Source organism: Microtus pennsylvanicus, chromosome 22 (assembly GCF_037038515.1).
Source record: "Microtus pennsylvanicus isolate mMicPen1 chromosome 22, mMicPen1.hap1, whole genome shotgun sequence".
Taxonomy (NCBI): Eukaryota; Metazoa; Chordata; class Mammalia; order Rodentia; family Cricetidae; genus Microtus; species Microtus pennsylvanicus.
Window position 1 is genome coordinate 3495342 of NC_134600.1, and position 21393 is coordinate 3516734.

At 46.0% G+C, this 21393-nt stretch overlaps 1 protein-coding gene across 1 annotated transcript in view; it reads right to left on the minus strand.

The window, feature by feature from the left end:
- The window catches only part of Plcl1 (phospholipase C like 1 (inactive)), a 269564-nt gene that overhangs the window by 36976 nt on the left and 211195 nt on the right, over nucleotides 1–21393 (minus strand). The window contains exons 2-3 of the mRNA XM_075956000.1: nucleotides 12295–14769; nucleotides 8121–8324 (exon numbers count right to left, since the gene is read on the minus strand). Coding sequence (XP_075812115.1) covers nucleotides 8121–8324; nucleotides 12295–14769 — 2679 coding nt within the window. The remainder of the gene's footprint in view (nucleotides 1–8120; nucleotides 8325–12294; nucleotides 14770–21393) is intronic.

Sequence of the window (21393 nt, forward strand, 5' to 3'; positions counted from 1 at the left end):
AGGGAGGCTGAGCTGTGAGCAGTAGCATACAATGCTCTCCTGCCTTCTAACTTCTCTTGAGATCGCCCTTGCAAGGGAGCTGCCAACAGGGATCTCAGTGGGAGGCAGGGACGCAGAGGTTCAGTAGAAGAACAGCCTCCCCATGGTTCCCTCCCTGCTGGGCTCTAGTTTCCCAACTTCCTCTCTGCCAGGCAACAGCTCCAGACAGGGGCAGATGCAGAAGAGTCCTAAGGGCCAGAAATAGCTGTCTCTTACTTCTGTGGGCCTGGCTGTCACCACAGATTCCCACTGTTGCTGACTGCTGGGCGCTCACCACCCACGGTAGCCAAGGCCCCTTTTGTCTCCTGACCTTACCTGCTTGCTGTGTATACAACCTCCAGGCCCAGTCTGGCCTGCGCATCCTGTGTTCAGGCCCAGCCTGAGCGGTGTAGATCTCACCGATCAACAAGGAGGTTTCTGTTTGTAGCATAAGACCATGACAGCCAGCTGCTGCCGGTCAAAACAGAGAGAAACTGGTGCCCACCCCCACTTGACATACCTATAACCTAGTTTCTACATGTAACACTCAGAGACTATCACAGGAGAGGGGGCAGAAATATCGGGAGGGCCGGAGGACCAGGAATCCTGCTGTGAGATTGTGTCTCCTAGATTCAACGGAGAAGCTGAACCGATTGAATAGTAAGTTTTCATCCTGTCACGACTCAGAAATCCCCATGGACACCAGTTTTCTCTGGAATTCCACTGAAATTCAGAGTAACATGTAACTTTCTTCCCAGAGCCACTTTAAGAATAGTTTATAGTGGACAATGCCTCTTTGTGGACAAAACAAACAAACAACAACAACAAAAAAAAACCAACCAGATCTGAAAGCTGGCTCGCATAAAGGCACAGGGTTAGAGAAACGATGGAGCCTAGAATACAGGTATTGGAAGCAGCACAATACTTATGAGTTATGGGTTAACAGCCCAGCTTACGAGTTTACGCTGCAACCCGTGTTAAAGGTTGGGTTTCTATCGCAAGGACAAGTTGGGGACTGTCCCTTCGTCCTTCACGATGTCATCCATAACGAAGGCATCACGAGAATCAGGTTTGTCACGGCTGCATCTCCTTCCAAACAGACTCCATCCATAACACACGCCAGTCACGAGAAAGAGTCCTGTGCAATCTCGCTAGAGAAGCTTTTACCCACACCCCTACTTTTTAAGAAAGGAGCAGGAACTCTAGACAGGTTAAGGCTTGGGACAATTCAAGAAGCTATTCGGTTCTATTTCTGTGCTCTCCCCTAAGACCTATCTAGCTACTGTCTTCCTCCTAGTCCCAAACCAGGTCTCGGCTCTCTGGTTGCACAGTGGGTCAGCTGGTTGAATTGTTGAAAGTCGGAGTCGAGCGCTCTCAAACTCAACATGTTTGAAGATGGGCTTGCTGCTACATATGGGTTTCCTGACTAGATAGGAGGAATCTTTCTAGTGACTGATGTATGTCATGGTTGAGTCTGTTTGGAAGGAGACACAGCCATGGCAAAGTTTGATTCTCATGATGCCTTCGTGATAGATGACATCGTGAAGGACCATCTTTCTTAGTTTTCAGTGCTTTCTGTTAAATGGGACGCATACAAGTATCTTTTGTAGACTGGCATCTTTCTCTTTTAGCATTCAGTCCTGTGAAGATGGCCAACTGTCCAGAAAATATCGTCAAATATAAAACTCAGAACACCTCTCAGCTGCCCAGAAGCTCATGACACCTCCCGTGTTGGCAACAATGTCCCTGTACCAGGGCTGGCCATGAGCCACATTCCCTAGCCTGACTTATGATGGTGCAGGAACCTGAGCACAGCAGACCAAAGGACCGTGTCTCTTCCCTTCTGGTGACAATTCCACTGCCGTGCCTGCTTTCTTCAGAAAGGGACATTGTGCTGTTCCCATCCTTCTGTTTCCAAAGCAGCTATCAACAAATCTTGAGAAGTTGCTTGAAATATCAGTGTTGGCTCAGCTCCTATTACAATTTATCTCATTCATAGAAAACACCACGTGAGGAGATTTTATGAACTGCTCTGGTTGTTTGGGTTTGGCTCGTGTGGAGGAGGACAGCCTGTCATGGAAGGGACCATGAAGAAGCTTGCTCCCCTCCTGAGAGACCAGAAAGCCCAAAGAGGGAGATGTTGGCATGAGCCAGCATTTTTCTTCTTCCTTTTTGATTCAGTTTGGGCTTATGGAATAACACCACTCACCCACAAGGGATTGTTACCTTTAATAAATCTTCGTTGGAAAAATCCTGACAGATAGATCCAAAGCTGAACCCCATTCCTGCCCTGGCTCTTCCTTACTCCAATCAGACTGACATTCACAATTAAACATCACACGAAATCTCTCTGCAATTTCCAGGCCAATTTGACTACCGCACTGACTACTGACTGCCTTTCGCTAAAGTGTTCCAAGAATTTGAGAAGCAAGGCACACAAGGTCAAACGAGGACGCATCTGTGTCAGACCAAATAAACACCCTGAAATTACCGTTTGTCAATGCAGCCTCGATAGTCAATGTTGTCAGGAACCCGGTACCAGGTAGAAATGGTGACCCCTTCAGATGACAGTGATCATCCCATCATACACAACCCCCCTAAAATGTGTTAGAAGGCATTGCTGTCCCTGAGAGGGGGAGGTTTCTATGTACTAACTTTATTGTTCTGAAATAACCAGCTCTAGCAAGCACATACAAGACCATAGCTAGTTTCCCAAGTTCTATCGCTGTGCAAACCAATGCACTTTTTGGTTTTCAAACCAATAAAAAAAATTTACGCAAACTTTATAATGAGACAATGTTGGGAGAAGAATACCTTTGATTTATTTACTTATTTCAACTTCAATTTCAATAAGCAACATTATATTGTGGGGAGAGAGAGGGGAGCTGGAGAGAGGGGTCAGCATTAAGGGTACATGCTGCTTCCTTCAAATGTGGATTCCAGCACCCAAGTCAGACAGCTCTCAGCCTCTGTAACTCAAGCTCCAGCAGATCCAACATGCTCTTCTGACCTCTGCAAGCACGTAGAGTCGTGTGTGTGTGTGTGTGTGTGTGTGTGTGTGTGTGTGCGCGCGCATGTGCATGTATGTGGAAAAAGGGAGACAGACAGAGACAGAGAGAGAGAGAGAGAGAGAGAGAGAGAGAGAGAGAGAGAGGAGAAAGAGAGAGAGAGAGATGCTACTTGCTACTTTAGGAAACTACAGACAATGTCTTTCCATCTTGAAGCTATCTTTTGGTAATAACACTAACAAGACAATATAGTTAATCCAACCCATTATTCTTAGCCTAATTGTGATATTCTCCACTAGTTCAGCTGCCAAGTACGATTAGATGGCGGTTAATTCCTTCTTGCTGCTGTGTTTCTTCTTGTGCCAGCACAACCTGCTTTCCAAATCACAACCAAACCGACTTAGTAAACGATTAACCTTCAATGCGTGCTCGCTAGAGTGCTCAGCATCTTCACCACCAGAAATTCTGTTGTTCTTGCCAGAGTTGAGTTAGTTAACTTTTAGGCTAGTGTTAAATAATTCAGCCCAGAAGTCACCTTGGAAGAATGCTCTGGTGGGCATTTTACAGCTGGAGTCCTTGATATCTAATCCCCCTCTGAATGGTGCGTTCAGGACACTAATGACCCAAAAGATCTCCCATATTAATTTAAAACCCATAAAAAGTTCGAATATATCAAGCGAATGCTTCTTAACTATGCATGAAAAATTAGGCTGGCGAAACATTAGAAGCGTAGACACTCAGCCCTCCAGAGAGAAGAGCACCTAAAGCTGCTTCCTTTCCTAATTATTTGCAAATACAATTCTGCCAAGGGCCAGGGAAGCCAGGGTGGGGTGGCTGAGGTGCAGAAGGTGCCCCGTGGGTCCCCATGAAGTCTCATTAGTCTTTAGAGTCCGCCTCAGGACAAAAAGTAGCCACTGGTCTCTCTCAGCTGTGTGTCTCTGTGCACCCCCTCTTCGTTGTAAGTTTTGCCTTCCCGTTAGAGCCACCCACTTGGGAAGGCCAACCCCTAGGATGTCACACGGCACCCTGCAGAGAAAAGGTACCCAAAATGTGTTTGTCCCTTGACGAATGCTAAGACTAAGGACATAGACACAGGTACGTCAAAAGAGGAAGTGAACTGATGCAGTGAACACAGTCAACAAATGATGCTTTCTTAATAAAACTTGTTTTATAAAACGTGGTGGGAAAACACCTAGGAGATGGAGGGGCAGATGGGTTAATAGTTGGGGAAGGGTCTCTCAGGAAATGACCAGCTAAGAATGAAGAGATAAGGTTCAATTTTCCAGGAAAGGAAAGATCATCCCAAGGACAAAGGCATTGTGGTTCAATGTGGAGCCAGAACCAGTGTGGTCTGGGGGAGCGAGAGGAGCACGGTAAAGGCTGCGGAAGTGTTAGATCACAGAGCCCCTGATGACGTCAGTCAGCACTTTCCAACTTATTTATATCCGAAGACACCACAGAATTTGATTGTTGTGAAAGATCCCGTCCATGTTTTTACATGATTGATTGCTATGGGTCTGGACAGTATCTCAGGAAATCTTTTCCAAACAAACACAGACACTCGTGAACGGCAAACAAGATGCCCACCGAGAGAACACAGTTCCACAGAGCAACGATGACGCTTCCTTCCTCAAGACCAGTGGCATCGTAGCCATCCCGCCTCAGCCTGAGTGCCATCAAAAGATGCAGCGAACTGGCTGTACATGTTGCACTATTTGGAGCAGGTTATTTTCCCTCTTTCCTACTGAAATGAGAAGCCATTTCCATGGAGAATTATAACTGGACTTCATTTAAGTTTTTATGTTTTTTTTGTGATAAGCCATTTCAGTTTTGTATAAGTCCAGCTCTGCCACATTTTAAAAACAGAGATGAGAGAAAGGCTAATATTAATAGTTGGGCTTATCAGGTAAAATGGCAAGGACATGACACCATCAGACACTCAGGACGTGAGGCAGCACTCCCTGACCACAACCAAGGAGCCATCCTGGCTCAACGCGGACCCAGCTCTCGGGGCTGACTGCCCTCCAAATGGCTTATTTTCCTGTCTTAGCTTACAAGGGAACAAGTGATGTCTACTGTCTGTCTCTATGGCAACTAGTACCCTAATTTCACCTCTTAGATGGCAATTATACCTATTCACGGAACAGCTTTCAATCCCCACTTTTATGATGAAAAATTGATTTTTAAAAAAAAAATGCGGCACAAGCGGCAGGCAAGCCTCCCCCTGTCTGGCCCCAGCCCAGCGTTTGTGTGCAGGGTGTGCCCAGTAGCGCTTCTCCCCTTTCATTTAGAAGATGTTTATGCCAGATGCCTTTCTCCCAGTTATTTTTAATGGCAAAATATCAGCCTTTTCTTAACTGACAGTTATTTTGTTCAATTATAAAATTCATCGTGTTTGTTAAAGAATATTTGGTAAATACAGAAAGCAAAATGTAGAAAAGAAGAAATAAGAAAATAAAATTCACTCGTGACAAAAGCACTGTTGATGTCTTCCTAGTATCCTATGTGCTTCGCATGTGCATATACATACAAATGCCGTGTAAATTTCACGTGTACATACATGATTATAACCAGACTGCTTCACAAGGCGTCTTGCTTTATCCTCCACCCTTACTGTGCCGCTAGACAACTGACTTTGACAGCTTCTTCAAGGGAGCCCATTTGGTGGATTCCTAGCCTTTAAAAAATATTTTATGTTTAGCTGTGTAGCTGTATAAATTATGTCACATGGGTGCCGGTACCCATGGAGGCCAGAAGAGGACATGGGATCCCCAGGAGCTGGAGTTATAAACAGATGTGAGCTTCCAAGGAGGCGCTGGGAACGGTACCCCTGGCTTCTTTGCAAAGACAGCAACAGTTCTGAACTACTGAGCCATCTCTCCAGTTCCTAGGTTCCTGTCTGTATTTTAGCTCATCCCTCCTTACCAACATTATGAAGATCCAATATTTATGTGTCTATAAACCCTAACAAATCTAAAGAGAAGAAACACATAGGTCAAATGAACAAGCATTTGAAGTTGCTTTATCCGACGTCTCTCCAACAATGTAGATAGCAATTTATTTTTGCACTGTAGGCTGGGAAATAAAAGTGAGTCCTGGCCTTCAGCTGCTCTTCCCTGCTAGAGCCTTCTAATTGAAGTTACTAGAAGCTGTGCCTAGCCTAGAGGATCAGAGGATGGGATTCTCACCTGTTGGCCATTGACAGCAGGGTATTTAAGCTTCCATGGTGCTATTAAAGAAGGGCTTTTGTACCAGTGATTGGAGGTCCGTGTGTTGGTCTGTCTCTGCGTGTGTTTCTTCAACCTCCAGCCCCTTGCCCGAAGCTCGCGAACTGGGTTCTAGCACATAGAGCAGAGACGGGGGCCGCGGTGTGCGGCATAAAAGTATCAGTTTTCTTCAATTCTCCTTTGTGTGTGTGTGTGTGTGTGTGCGCGCGCGCGCATCCTTGCATACAGAGGCAAAGACTGCAGATTAACATTGCACTCCATTCATATTTTGAGAAGCAGGCACATCGTTTACGGAACCTGGTGCTCACTGGGCTCAATGGAAGGCCAGACCGCTCCAGGCCTCCGCTTCTCTCCACCCCCCAGCGCTGGGGTCACAGATGTGTGTGGTCTCACATGGCATTTTAAGTAGGCACTGAGGATTCCAACGCTTGCATAGTAAACACTTTGCTCTCTGGGCTATCTCTGCAGCCCCTGGTCTTCTTACATTTCTGATTGGAAGCACCACGGTTAAAGCGGCAGGGCACAGCTGATGACTTAATGGTAGGTAGGGGACTATCTCATACATTACTTTCAAGACGTGGGGTCTCATTGTTTTCTCACGACTGGACAGTCTTGATCATTTGGGCTCAAGCAACTGCCTTGATTCAGTTTCCTGGAGTCGCTGAGACTACAGGGCACACCACCATGCTTAGTTTAATACATTCACTTATCTAATTGGAAATGTGTTTTAAAGCTAGATGTGCTGCTTTAATGGCATTTCAGGAAAGGAGCTGCCTGCCGCCCTCTGGGGCAGAGTCTGTGCTGTCGCCTGATGGCCTGTCTCTCCTACTTCTTAGCAATAGAAGACACGGCTTTTAGTCCCCTGGAAATGACATTTTAGATTACGTTTTGCAATTAACGGTGGCTGTGTAACAACTAGAGGCTGATGAACAGGAAAGAAAAGTAATATTTTTTTTGTCTATAATTCCAGAAAATAACATCCTAAAAGAAGGAAGATGTGTCCTCTCAGATCATTCCTGATGAGTGGAATGTGGATGTTGCAAGTAGAGTGTGGGTAGCCATTTGGACCTTGAAGCTAAGGGCTATACTCTAGGAAAAGAAGAGACAAATAAAAGGAACCAAGGCACCAAAGAACTTGGTTAAGAAAAAAATCCCCCAGATAATTGCTGTCTAAATTTCTGAATGAAACTTTGCATTTTAAGCTATAATCGGGTTGCTGTTTAAAAGATACAATATTTTAGTTTTTATTTCGCTTTAACCTATTATCTGACAATTTCGTGCATCGCATGGGGGAGAAGTTAATTTTGACTGACGTAAGGCGTTTCTACACCTTTCTCCTCTGGCTGGCTTGCAAGCTCTCCTCCAGCCAAGATGTTTATTTATACCTAATCAGCTTTGCTATCTATTTTGTCATTTGCTTTTTAATTTTGTTTATGGCACGAAACACAGAAATAAAGTTATCCCCAAATCTAATCACTACGTAAATTCTATTACATAGTCAGAATAGAGCATCATCAGCTTAGAACAGCATCCAGAAGAGCCTCTTGGCCCATCCATCACTGATCAGCCCTGAGAGCCGAGTCTCTCCCCCTCAAGAACATCATCCAGAAGAAAAGGAGGCTTGCTTCCGAGGACTGGAGAAGTCATTTACCCTTTGTCAGAGCAGGGACTGCCCAATCTGCCATGTCCCCAGCGGTCTCACCAGGGCTTGATGGTTACTGAATGGTGAGCTCTGGCTGCCACCTCCGGCCACATTTCAGAGGCAGTCACTGCCCTGGTCGTTGGAGGACTACCCAAGAACCTTTGCTTTTAGGGCTTCCCATAGACGCGGGGGAAGAAACGGAAAGTCGCAACAGCCATAGCCTACCAGGTCATATGCGGCCAGCATCTTCTTCTGCACGTCTGGCAGGGCACCCAGAGGCTCCAGGTAAGGAAAGCTGTCCTTCATCACAAGAGACACGGAAGGGGCACTGTCACTGGTGATGAGACGAGAGGACAGGGTTAACAGGCACTGCTTCAGACTGGCAATCGGAGGGAGTCCACACAGCTCCTTAACAGACACTATGGCGTTCTACGAGGAGAAAACAGAGAGTCACCCGTCTGGCCACAGGGCGCTGCGTCCCGGTTCACGCTCAAGTACGTTCGCCAAGTTACACCCTTAGAGACAAGTGCCGTGAAGAGCAGCCTGGACCACGGCCAACCCCAACTGCTGTGACAAGCAGAAGGAACACAGATCACTGACTCACAGCCTCGGCCTGAACCGTTGGTCCTAGTGTTTACCAAGGCCATAGACATCCATCAAAAACAAAGGAGATTATGACTCCAGGCTACTCCATGCTTTTCAAACATAGCAACTGAATCCATAAACACACAAGCACTGCCTAGATAGGAACCCTTCATTCGAACTCAGAAAAGCATCCCGCTAGGGGATGGTCGGTCATCTCTCTTAGCATCTCAAGGCTGCGGCTATCATTGCTCACCTGACTCCATCTGATCGACCAGCAAGATCACCTTATCATCCCATTAGAAATGTCCCTTGCCCACAGAAAATGCATTGTACAGGCATCTTCTTCATTGGCATCATGATCTTTAACAAAACTGTGCTGCTATAATATTATGAAAATATCTCTTCTATTCAAAGAGGCTGGAACTTTGGTTGGGTGTGAGAGCCAGAGTTAGTAATATACCTTGAGACTACTTAGGACTAATAGCCTTCTGTGTATCCTGCTTCTAAGGAAGTAATATAACAACCAACTTTACTTGTTGATGTCACATATAATCAACTTTTACACCTAAGCTGATTCATAGCTTAATCTGAAATTTTCTTCTCTTCCATACACCCAAGGGTGGTAACACATGTATGTATATATGTTATGGTGATAAATGCTGGAAACAGCAAACAGGTTGAAAGCAACCTTATAAAATGAACATCTGGCATACATGTTAAAGACAACTATGGGCATTGCTTGATAGCCTTTGTGTGCTTGCTGTCTGAGTCAGCTGCATCAGATGCAGTTAGTGACTGAATCCCTTGTAAAACTCTATTAAAGCTTTCTGTCAAGTCTCCCAGCCTTACCATGTGATGCTGTCTGTGCTGTTCAATTAACACACAGCAAAAGCTCTTCACTGGGGGCACACGGGGACGGACATACACAGGGGCACACACACAGAGAGAGAGAGAGAGAGAGAGACAGACAGACAGACAGACAGACAGACAGACTCACCAGACAGACAGTCTAAGAGTCAAGTTCATATGACAGACAGAGGAAGGACAGAAGACAAAGGGGGAAAGAAGTCGATAATTCAAATCTGGGCTCACTCTTGGGTAAATCACACGATGGAAGGTGTTTTTTAATTTCTTTTCCTTAACGAGACAGCGACACATTTTCGGCGCTCCAAGTCTGTTGTGAACGTGCTCGATGCTGGCGTGTAACTTGGGATAGAAGTTATGGCTGCTTCACGTTTATTAACAATGCGCATCCTCTAACCTACCGGATGTCTCAGGAATTTATTAATTACCAGGGTGCTTTTATTTTTTATTTTTTTTTACAGATTACCCTCTAAATAATCCTTTACCCAAACTACTTTGTTAGGAAACCATGAATTATGAACACTGCCTGCAAAAGCCTTATAAACTGATCTTCTTTTGCGGACGTGCATGTGGTGTGCATACGTGTGTGTGTGTGTGTGTGTGTGTGTGTGTCTGTGTGTGTGTCTCTGTGTGTGTGTGTGTGTGTGTGTCTGTGTTTCTATGTGTAGGGGCATGTATGCATAGACCTGGGTGTCTTCTCAGATCACTCATCATAGACTGAGGCAGGGTCTCCTACTCGATCCAGGAATCCTGGGTTTAGGGGATCTATCTCACCAGCCTGCTCCCGTGAGCCCCCTCCCTGTCTTAGCCTCTTGCGTGCACTGGGATCCCAGGAGGGTTGCCACAACACCCAGCTCCTAAGTCAGTTCTAAAGATCTGAACCCCAGGCCTTGCCTGTTCAGCAAGTACTCTTCTGGCTGAGCCATCACCACAGCCAAATACGCTTCTCAGGATGTATTCTGCAGATATGGGATAGAGGCTGTGGTTTATGAATTACACAAAAAGCCGGGAGGTGATGGTACACGCCTTTAATCCCAGCACTCAGGAGGCAGAGGCAGGTGGATCTCTGCAAATTCGAGGTTAGCTTGGTCTGCAAGAGCTAGTTCCAGGACAGACTCCAAAGCTACAGAGAAACCCTGTCTCAAAAAACAAAACAACAACAAAAAAAAAAAGAATTACCCAGAAATACATAGGACCGACTTCTAACACAGCGAGGTATAGAAATTGCTCATAGGTAATCTAACATAGGGCTTTATAATAATGTTGACTTTATGTAAGGAAAGATTACATAAATGATAATAGCGTATTTGGAGCCTAGTTTTGACAAAGGGGTTAAGCAAACCTCTTTGAGTCAAACATAAACCTAATCTGACCTCAGGTGCTAAGCTGTGGGTTTCATACTGTACTTTCCCTCCATTTGGTTATTTGAAGAAGTTCTCTTGGAGTTAATATTAAGATTTCACAAAGGCACAGCTCGATGGTTCTGCTTCGCATGAATTATAGTGGATTTTGACATCAGGCACCCTTAGGTTTAAAGTCTAACTTGGTCGTTTATTAACTGCAAGATCTGAGAAATAATGTCTTCTGACACGTCTGGTTTCTTGAGTGCAGAGCTTCTGATGGGTTAGTATTGTTAGAAAAACGCTAACTAAAGGAATAAAATAAACTGAATGATTCTCATTTTGCAACGTAAGCTCTTGGGCGGGGGGGGGGGGGCGCTTGTCCACTCGGGTCTTTAAAATGCTATCCTCAGGGAACTAGGGTAAGTCACGTGGAAAGGGTGTTTTGCATCTCTGCTGATGCATCACGAGGAAGGAAAATGTACGCTGGGTTTCTCCTGTCCACTGGGCATTGACTTCCGGCTTCCACTCAGCTCTCACGCAGTCATCCAGTGTAAGTATCATGGTCCTGCCTGATGCAGAAAACCTGATCTTGAGAACTGCCAGTCGCCGGTTCAGGACCACACGGGGCAGATGCACAACAGGAGCCATGTTCTTTCAATTGAGTTACCTTTCTAGGAGAAGGCTAAATATATTTTTTAAAAGTTTAAGTGTTGACTTTTGTCTGTTTAGTTGTGTTTTCTCTTGTGGCTATGAATTTGTTAGTGCACATTTAAATAACTGAAAATATTATGGGTGTCGGTTTTAGAACATTTGACTTCTAATTCTCTTCTATATTCATATCAGCAAGTATTTTACATATAAGCTTTCAAATCGCATGTATATGTCTGGTTATATATTTTATAGGCTACCCACATGAGGGGGTGTGCATGTGTGTTCATGTGTATTGTGTATTTATGTGTGTGTAAGTGTGTGCACGCACACACACATACACATGCGCATCAGATGGGTATGATTGTCCCACACAGGTACCAGAGGACAAACCAGGATGTCCTATTCTCTCTCTTTCCACCTTATTCTTTTGAGACAGGTTTACTCACCCAACCTGGTACTAGACTGGTGGCCAGCCAGCCCCAGCCACCTTCCTGTCTCTGCACCGCACTCAGCAAGGGGTTACAGGCACATCAGCCACACCCAACTTCTTCTATTGCTACTGGAAGTTTGAAGCCAGGTCCTCATGCTCATACAGCAAGTGCTCCTAACCAGCTGAGCCATGTCACCCGCCTCTACCCCCACGTTTTAATTTTCACTTTTTCTACACCGTTTATATACACATTCCTGTCAGTCCGTTACTATGTGCTAAACACATTGGAAAGATACCCAGCCTTTTGCTATATCGATGCACCACTACCTGGCCAAACTCCCCCTTGCACTCACAATCGGCAACCACCTGCTTTATCACAGGAGACAGGGAGCATAATTCGGCGGCGCGGGGATCAGCACGGTATTTCCGATCATCCGCAAACCGACCATTCTTAAACCACAACAGTCACGAGTTTCAGTGGGTGTAAATAAAAGAGACAGCTAGGAAGGTGGTGCTGTTTCCCTACCTGCATGTTCTCCCTCATGTCTATGGCTTCTCGTAAGGGGTGAACGGCTATTTTGAATATATCATCTATGGTTTTAAGACCGATATTCCTGAGCATGGTGTATTCCCGAACTTTCTTGCCCATCCTCACAGAGAGGCTGCGCTTCTGGGCTTTTCCTCCTCCGCTGCGATTGGTTATCGCTATGTGGACAAAAAGGGTCACGTGCTCCATGATCTCCCCCACAAAGGAGCGCAGGGGTACGTGCCGGTATCCGGGTTGCAGGCATTCGAACGGTATCGTGTACTGCCCTATGAATTCATCCCCGATGTAATCATCATCCAAAACCACAAAACGGACCATGGTCAGCTCAGGGAGGTTGACTTGAAACTCGAAAGTTTCATCAAAAATGGGATTATCGCTGTTCTGCTGGACAGTTTTAGTCCTCTGCTCGGAGCAGTCAGCTGGAATTCCATGAATCTCTACACAGACATAGGGGTCGATGACATCCCCTTTAGCACAGGCTCCCTTGGGCTTTGGAAAGTTCTGACCACTGATGATCTTGATATGAAGGACCAGGGGAGACACTCCGGGTACAATGCCCTTCGTGTTCGCGCTAAAGTAGGAAACCTCGTCTCGCATAACCGACGGCCTCAGTACATAGCCGCACCCTCCGTTCTGGAGAAACCAGCCCGTGTGGAGGTCCATCATTGGACCGGGGGTCTGGAAATTCATGGCGACGATCTGACAGCCGCAGTTCCAGAAGTCCTGCGGGTTCGGGTTACTGGAATCTATCCGCATGGCGCTAGGGTAGACCCTCGATAAGAACCTCTTGTTGTAGTTCACAAAGTCCTCCGGGTATTCGTTGGCGATCCGGCTGGCCTCCGTCTCGCTGAAGGAACAGATCTCCCAGTAATTCTGGGTTTTCATCGACAGTTCAAAATCCCTGTGCTGGACAGACTGACAGATGGATACCAAGTCAGAGAGCTCCCGGCAGAGCCAGACGTGCTTCTGCTCGCCGTTGTAATCCCCCGACATCCTCCGCGACATTTCAGCCTCTTCATCCTCATCCGTCACTTCCCCTTCCAGCAGATCCGACTCTGCAGGCAGTTTCTTTCCCTTCAGGATGATCCTGTTTTTCAGTTTTTCCGGGGACGGGAGGTAGGACTCGGACGGCAAAGGGGCCTCTGTGTAGAGTTTGCTGCCGAACACCTTTCTCATCTGCTGGACCATGACCCTCTGCTGCGGCAGAGAACAGTGATTCCCCAAGCAGAGAATGAGAGGATACTCGGAAGCGACGAAGGCAAACTTATTGATCACCTCCAGAACACTCCGGACGGAAAGGGGCGTGGCCATGTTGTTCCTATTGCAGAGGATGGGCTCATCGTCTGAACCGTCGCTCACGTCCAGCTCGATGCTCCGGCACCCCATCTTCAAAGCCCTCACGTACCCGTTGATATCGGCCGGCCCCCTGAACTGGTCTTCTATCAGGTAGGTATTGTGAGACGCGTTGATGTAGTAGTGAGATAAGGGTTGGGTCATATCTTGGGCGACCTTCTTTTGTTCTGGATCGAAGATGTCACATTCCGGAGATAATAAATACTGGGTAAAGCCATCGATAGCAAGAAACCCTTTCTGGCGGCCCTCTTCCGAAAGCTCGTATCTCCTAATGATGTCCAAGCACATATCCTCAGTGATGTGGGGGACGCCTTGCTCGGCTTCTAGAAAGAGCATGAGGTCATCCGCATCCAGGTACTCTTTGTTCTTCGATATCTGCACCAGTAAGAAATACACTTCCGGCCTGGTGCACAGTTCACAAAAAGCTTCGCAAAATTCCTCCTCTGTAACCCGGGTGGTCAGTTTTTCCTTGCTCTTCTGGATTTCTTTGAACTTTAACCTGATCTTAGATTCCTTCAGAGTAGGGTTCAGTTGTTTTATGAGCTCCACGGAAGTGTCCTCCAACATTATCCCGTTCCCGTCCACGTCTGCGGCTTCAAACACGGTTTTCAGCCACATGAACCGCGGTGTGTTCTGGTTACCCTCCATAAAATCAAGCGGCTGTTTGCTGCGCGAGACCAGGTACCGTAACCCTGACACCCAGATGTTGGCCACATCCGCCGAATTGGCAACCAGGTCCAGAGGCTCGTAGTTTTCCCCGTGGAGGATGGAGAAGGCGCAGTCTTCACAGATCTGGTCAGCGAGGCCGTTGTTTCTGAAGGTCTCTGTGTTCTTCCCCAGCCTGATCTCCTTGATGGCGGAAATGTCCAGCTTGGCTTTCTCAAGGTCTTTCTTGGAGGGTTCCCAGCGGAGCGCCTGGAGGTCCACGTCCAGGGTGAAGAATCGGTTGTAGATGCGAGAGTTGGGCCGCACTTTCTTCAACTCGCAGCCGGCCTGCATGAAGCTGATGCAGTCGCTGGCGCTGCTGATCTTCTTCTCCGAGGGCATGCTGCTGAAAGACACTGTCTTCTTCCTGCCGCCGCATTTTTGGTTGGAAGGATCCTGGAAGACAAGCAGAAAAGAATGATCATTCTCTTTCAGGAAACTCAAATTCAGGAATTTCTCAAACTCCGTCCAGATTGTGTGGTCAGCTTAAGAGAAGCTAGCCTGAGACTGACCCTAAGGTATTGTATCCGAAGATAGGCTACTGAGAGAATTCATATCAGTAGGCTCCAGGAGACTTAGTTTACAAATGGGTGCCCTACCAGTTAAGATAAATATTTAGACCAAGAATCAGCTTCAGTTCACTTAAAGCGATAGTAGGGACAATTTCTTTTTCTAAAATATTTATCTATTTATTATGTATATATTCTATCTACATGTATGCCTGCAGGCCAAAAGAGGGCACCAGACCTCATTACAGATGGTTATGAGCCACCATGTGGTTGCTGGGAATTGAACTTAGGACCTTTGGAAGAGCAGGCAATGCTCTTATCTGCTGAGCCATCACTCCAGCCCGGGACAATTTCTTAAGAAAGCCTACTACCAGCACATGAGACAGCATCCACCAGGCTGTGCTCACAGGTCACACATCCTAAGACTCCTCCCTTCTCACTACCGTCCCTCCTCAGCTGCAGGTCCTGTCCTCTGAACACTCATAATTGCGAGGTGATGGATTTCATGTTTGTCCTGGACCGTCCACTGCCCCTGTCGCTGCCCAACTCAGATTTACACTGAGCGTCTGACCCTTTCCACTTGAAAGTGGATAATTCTTCATTTTAATCAAGTTTAATAAAGTTCCCCACTACATTACTATTTCAAACTATCCTCCCAGGATGTGTTTCTAAAATGCATGTCTAATGTGCTTAGAGCACTTGGTCTCATAAGCACACCAGCACGGTGGGAGTATGAAGGCTTCATAAGGCGTTGTCTCAAGGCAAAATATTAAGTTTTCTTTATTCAACTCACTATATATCATCTGGGATAAGTCACTTAACCTCTCTGGATTTTAATTTCTGTGTCTCAAGTAAGACTTGGATGCATTATGTTTATATTATGGTTCAATGTTATCACGATACTCCAAAGAGAAAAGCCCATGCCTGTTTGGTTTGTAAATGGCAAGTCCTTATAAAGATTCTCTTCTGGAGATTGTGTGTCTTTACCCACGGTGCCTGTAGAACCAGCCACAGGCATCCAATGGAATATTGGGAGTCAGCACAAAGCCAACTCTTGTTTGTCTCCTCGGTATTTAGGAGAAACCTTCAACAGTTTGCGACACCCTAACACTGTCACCACTCCCGACACTGAGAAGCAGAAGCAGTGCAATCCGGGCTGTCTCATTGCCGGCATCTTTTAAAGCGCTGTAGAATTCACCCTCTGGGGCAGGAGCATCACACAATCCATCCAGCCCAGATAAGCCTGTCTATCCTAGGTTCTTTAAAGGCAGGGTGATTTATTATGTCATTGGCTAAAACTCTGCAGGCAAAAGGGAAATAAATTTTGCTTTGCTTATGGTATGCCGGTGGGAGGATTCATTGACTCAACTTCATATCAGATCTTCAAGTGACACAGATATAAATTACCCAATTTCGGTTACAGAATGCTACCCCCGTGTTTCTGCGGCATTTGAAAACTTGCCTCCTGCTTCCCCAGAGAGTTGCTATTCTTAATTATCGCATAGTGGTCGATTTCCTCCATTCTTAAGTTAAAAAAAAAAACAATGATAAATCTTCAGCTGTTTCAACACAGATATTCCACTAGAGCACACTTAACTTCATCGCAGTCCATGCACTCCGAAATATCAGACGCTGTATTTTTCCACCCCATCAAAGCAGGACCCCAAAGGCACTGCTAACTGAGATTACTCCACCGAGTAAAGTAAAGGGGAAACTGAATTGTGGGGGTAAATCAGACTGTTTGGATTTTAAGCTAACCATCTGACCACCTTTTAGACCACAGAGAGCTTCACGTGAAAACTAATATGCATGATATGCATGAGCTCATGTTCCAGATATAAATGTTGTCAGCAGAGCCACAGGAACACTGGAAACGGGGAATCAGAGTTCCTCTAAGTGCACACTGGTTCTTCCATACTATGTGAGCAACTGCAGGAACCTTCTCTGTGGCCTGAGACCCCGCTCCTGGCTTGAGAAGCCACTTATCTCTGAGGACAAATGGCCACAGTGAGAATGGCTTATATAAGCCTCTCCTCTTGGTGATGATAGCTCCTTCAATCAAGTCTATGCCTCTAGTGAGACAAGATTGCAAGAGAAGAATGCTTCCTATCTAGTCTACCAAAGGATCCACCTACTCCATAACGCTAAGTTCCTGCCTGGACTTGAAACCCATATATGATTATTAGACATATCCCAAAGTGCCTTAAAACCTGGCCTCTGAGAAGGACGTGGCTCCCAGGTTGTCATCCCACAAGAGACAAGATGCAGTGATTGTAAGTCCCCAAGTGGGCTAGACACAGGCCATGCGCGTGTGAAGAAGTAATCAGTTTGTCTAGTGATGGACGTGGCCAAGATTATTCCTATTAAAATACGCTGGGAAAGAGTCAGACTGCTGATTTTATTTCTCCAGTTCTGCCACAGAAACAGCAATGCCTGGCCCTGGACAGCGATCCGCGGGCTGTCACTGCAATGCTCTAGCTTGGGGAGCCTGGGAGAAGGAGTAGGGACACCATTTGATGTATTGCTGGACAGGGACACTCGAGTCTCTTTTGGAACCACTGGACAGTGACCTATACACCATAACCATATTCACTGCAATAATACAATTGCAGATTCGTCCTAGAGAAGGGGAAATGTTAAGGTAAATAGCTTGATAAACATTAACGTGTTGGCTGTGGGACTCCCCTGTTGCGAAGTCTCCACACAGCTATTAACAACATGTGTCTGGTCTGCAGTAATAAGTGTATTGTGAAGCCCAGCCCTGCCAGCGCGTGGGCAGGTTCCAGGAGGAGCCAGGTGTGGTCTCCATCCAAGTGTGTTCTTTCCAGCTTTCACCCAATCAGATGATGGAAAGGACTCCATCGCCCAGAACGTGTATCTAAGAGATTCTGATAGGGCGAGTAAATGTTAATTCCCCCCAAAGCTAACTTTCCTCCCTTTGAGTAAAGGCAAAAGGCTGAAGTCTACCAGGATAAAAGAGCCCCGCGTGATGTTATTGCCTCCTAAGCCAAAAGCTGGCCTCACAGTCCCGGAGAACACAAGAATCAGATGGGGACCGCAGCCCCTTCAGTCTCCTTGAATTCTTACTGATGTTTCCGGATGATCACTTTCTGCAGAGCAAACAAACAGGTCAAATTGGGTTTCTATGGCCCCTGAATGGCTCCTAGTCTGGCTTTGTGTTTTGCATTTATGGTCTTTGTAAATAAAATCAATACCTTATAAAGGATTCAACCATCAGCAACAGAAGAGCTTTGAATTCTTGTAGTATGAGATAAACAGTCTACTCTTTAGATAAAATAATGTATTTATTTACCTAAAGCACTATTCATAGTCCATCCACATTAAAAAAGAAAGCTTCCATATAATCCCATGCTTTTAGCACGAATTTCTAACCTAGAAATAACTTGGAAATGCGGGGGAGGAATAATGAGATACTGTTTTAATTGTTTCTCTTTGTCTTCTACATTTTTTATCTATCATATTTATCTTACTATTTATTTTATTTATCTACGGTAAGGAAAAGAAAACCAATCTGATTAAATGAGAATCCTGCTAATACAAGAGTAAAAGATTTACGTCTCTTCAAACATATTTCATTAAACTAAGATTGGGAACAGGGCAGGAGGGAGTTCACAGAAGCTAAATTAATAAAATTGCTTCTGTAGACCCCCACTAGCATTTACTCTCTTGTTTGCCATCTAACAATATTAATATGCGGCCACGAAAGAGGAAAACAACTTTTCCTCACCACGCTCTGAGAAGACCCAGACAGTCTATCTGGAGAAGCATGACTTTAAATCTTGCTCATGAAAAATATTGTTTTAGTCGGATAACTTTGGGGAAGAGCCACACTAACCCAAGAGATAGTGTGAGTGTCAAAACCTGACAACCCTGGGTACTGCATGGTCAAAGGAGAGACCTGACTCCTGAAGGTGGTCCCCTGACAGCCATACATCCATACATCTGCCATAGTATATGAATCTCTCTCTCTCTCTCTCTCTCTCTCTCTCTCTCTCTCACACACACACACACACACACACACACACACACAGGTATATAAATACAATGAAACTCTTTTGAACAAACAAAAGTATAATAACAAAGTTTTCTTGGTGTAAGACGATTTGTAGGTTTCTATCTTGAGCGAGAGGCAACTGTAAATGCTATTACATGGATCGTGGCGTATAAGGGAGGCAACACTAAAGACGAAGTGTTTCCTTTGGGATAGTTTGAATTTTAGATGACTAGGAATAGATGTAGCTATCCAGAGGAGAGCTAGCTCCAGGGGCTGATCTTCAGGGACACTTCCGAGTTGGGAGTTGTGGCTGACAAGATGAACTGCCCACAAACTAACAACCTTGAGAAATGGCCTAACCCACAGGATCACTCAAATTTAGAGGCGGAGCAAAGAAAGAGATCTAAAATGAGAAAGAGGAAAAGGAGGAGGAAAACGAGGAGGAGGAAGAGGAGGAGTATGGGGAGGGGTGGATAAAGATGTAAGAATTCTCACAGAAGCCAAGACCTAAAGAAAGGGTTGAACTATTTGATTTACGGTAGTTCCCTGGATTCAGCAGTTAATATATGGCAGCTAACTTTAAGGAGAAAAGATTCTGTATTCCATTCAGAATAGTGGAGACCAAACTGCAGCCGTGAGAAATGCTGAAATCTGGGGAGAGAAAAGCAGTTGCCAAGGTCCTGTGGTGGGAACAAAGGCCAGATGGGATACTACAGGAAAATACAGACTTAGCCCCAGATGAGACCTGAGCAACCCACAGAGACGGTCTGATGAACACCTCAGCTCTCTCCACGCTTGCGGCTACACTGCAGTGGAATCCGGTTCTTAGTCACACATTTCCCTCACCCGTCCAGGTACACGTCAATGTCAGGCAACCAAACAGTCAAGAGGAGAAACCTTAACTCTCCCCACACAAGGCCTAACTTCACACGGAGAGGATCACACCACCAATTTCACACTGAAACTTGCCAAGTCTCCTTCCCATTGAAACAGATTACTTAAATGGCTACCGTGCCCGAGTTACTGTTGAAGGCACGTGACCCACGCTGCTCGCAGTGGCAATGACGTCCGGATATTCTCCAGATCAAAGAGCTGGAGACTGGACCAAGGCCCATGAACCGTGAGCTTCCCCTGATGGCTCAAATTATTAAACAGCTGAAAACTGCTTTATTAGCCGGCCACAACACGCTCCTGCTATCCCGTGTTCCAAGTCGCCGGGAATTACAGCAATGCTCAGCGCATGCGTGCCCAGGTGTCCTTCCCCAGTTAACTTCCATGCCTGTGTTTAATCCCACATTTCATTATTAAGTGCAGTCCATTTAATGGTAGCCACTGATGGTTGCTCTTCCCAGAAACGTCACAAGAGACAAGGAGGAAGACAAATTAGAATGCAGGGTGTCGTCAGTGAGGCGCTTCCTACAAGCTAAAATCCAGGCACGCTGGTGACAATTGTACTTGGTCACACTTAAAAGATTCTCACGTGAAAGCAAACCCAGCTGACGTCCTACCGGCAACTCTGCGGATGCGGTGTCTAGCGGGCCCTTTTCGGCACGGTTTCTCAGGCCTTTTGATTTTGTTAGGAGGAGGAAGCTTCCCCCACGCTCCACCGGAGTCTTCAGGCGAGAACACTCTACCCAGAACCGCTAACCCGAACTCTTCCGTGCGCTGTCTATCCCGCCTTTCGCTCTGATCCTGCACACCTTGTGTCCTTTCCAACCCAAGTTAGATTTCCACAAAGATTCCCTCGGCATCAACCACGGGCTGTGTGTTGGGCAGTGATTAATTCATTAACTAGTGATTAAACTCATTAATTGTTTCTGAGTTGATCCCTAAGAAGACCGGAAGAGCAAAATCAGTGACATGCCGTCCTTTCCATGTTTCAGACGTGAGGCTCCTCCGTTCCCCCCCCCCCCAGACCCTGATTCTCAGAGATTAGAGAAGATACTGGCTGAACACAAGGGAATCTGAGGAACAACACTAACGGAGTCTGAAGTCGCGCGGTTGTGTGGCTTTGCGGTTCCATGAAAGATGCGCTCTGATCTGATCTAGAGCCGGAAAAGGAATTTATTAAACACGGAACAGTCCTTTAGCGTTTCTTCACTTACACAGAGGAAAAGTGAACCGGCGGCGTCTCTCCTTGAACTTTTCTCTATGGCTCTTCTTTTCTCTCACACATTTGAGAAACAAAATGAGTAAAATCGACTTGAAGTCATGTCGTTTTCATTACCCAGCAGTTCTTAGAACCAAAATCTGTCACTCTTGTTGGGATTTTTTTTTTAATTTTTCACTAAGAAAAACTTCATGGACACGAGGGGACCTGGCGAGAAGATAATGGCTTTAGAGACTCCCGTCTCCAGACATCCAGTTTCTTCCATTTTCCATCGATCCGTGCCGTTTCTGTCTCCCCACAGCATCAGGACACAAAGCCGCAGTTGTTTACAGCGAAGCCTCCCTGTTTCTGTTCTGTCCGATGTCCCCTGGAGTCCACAGCACACA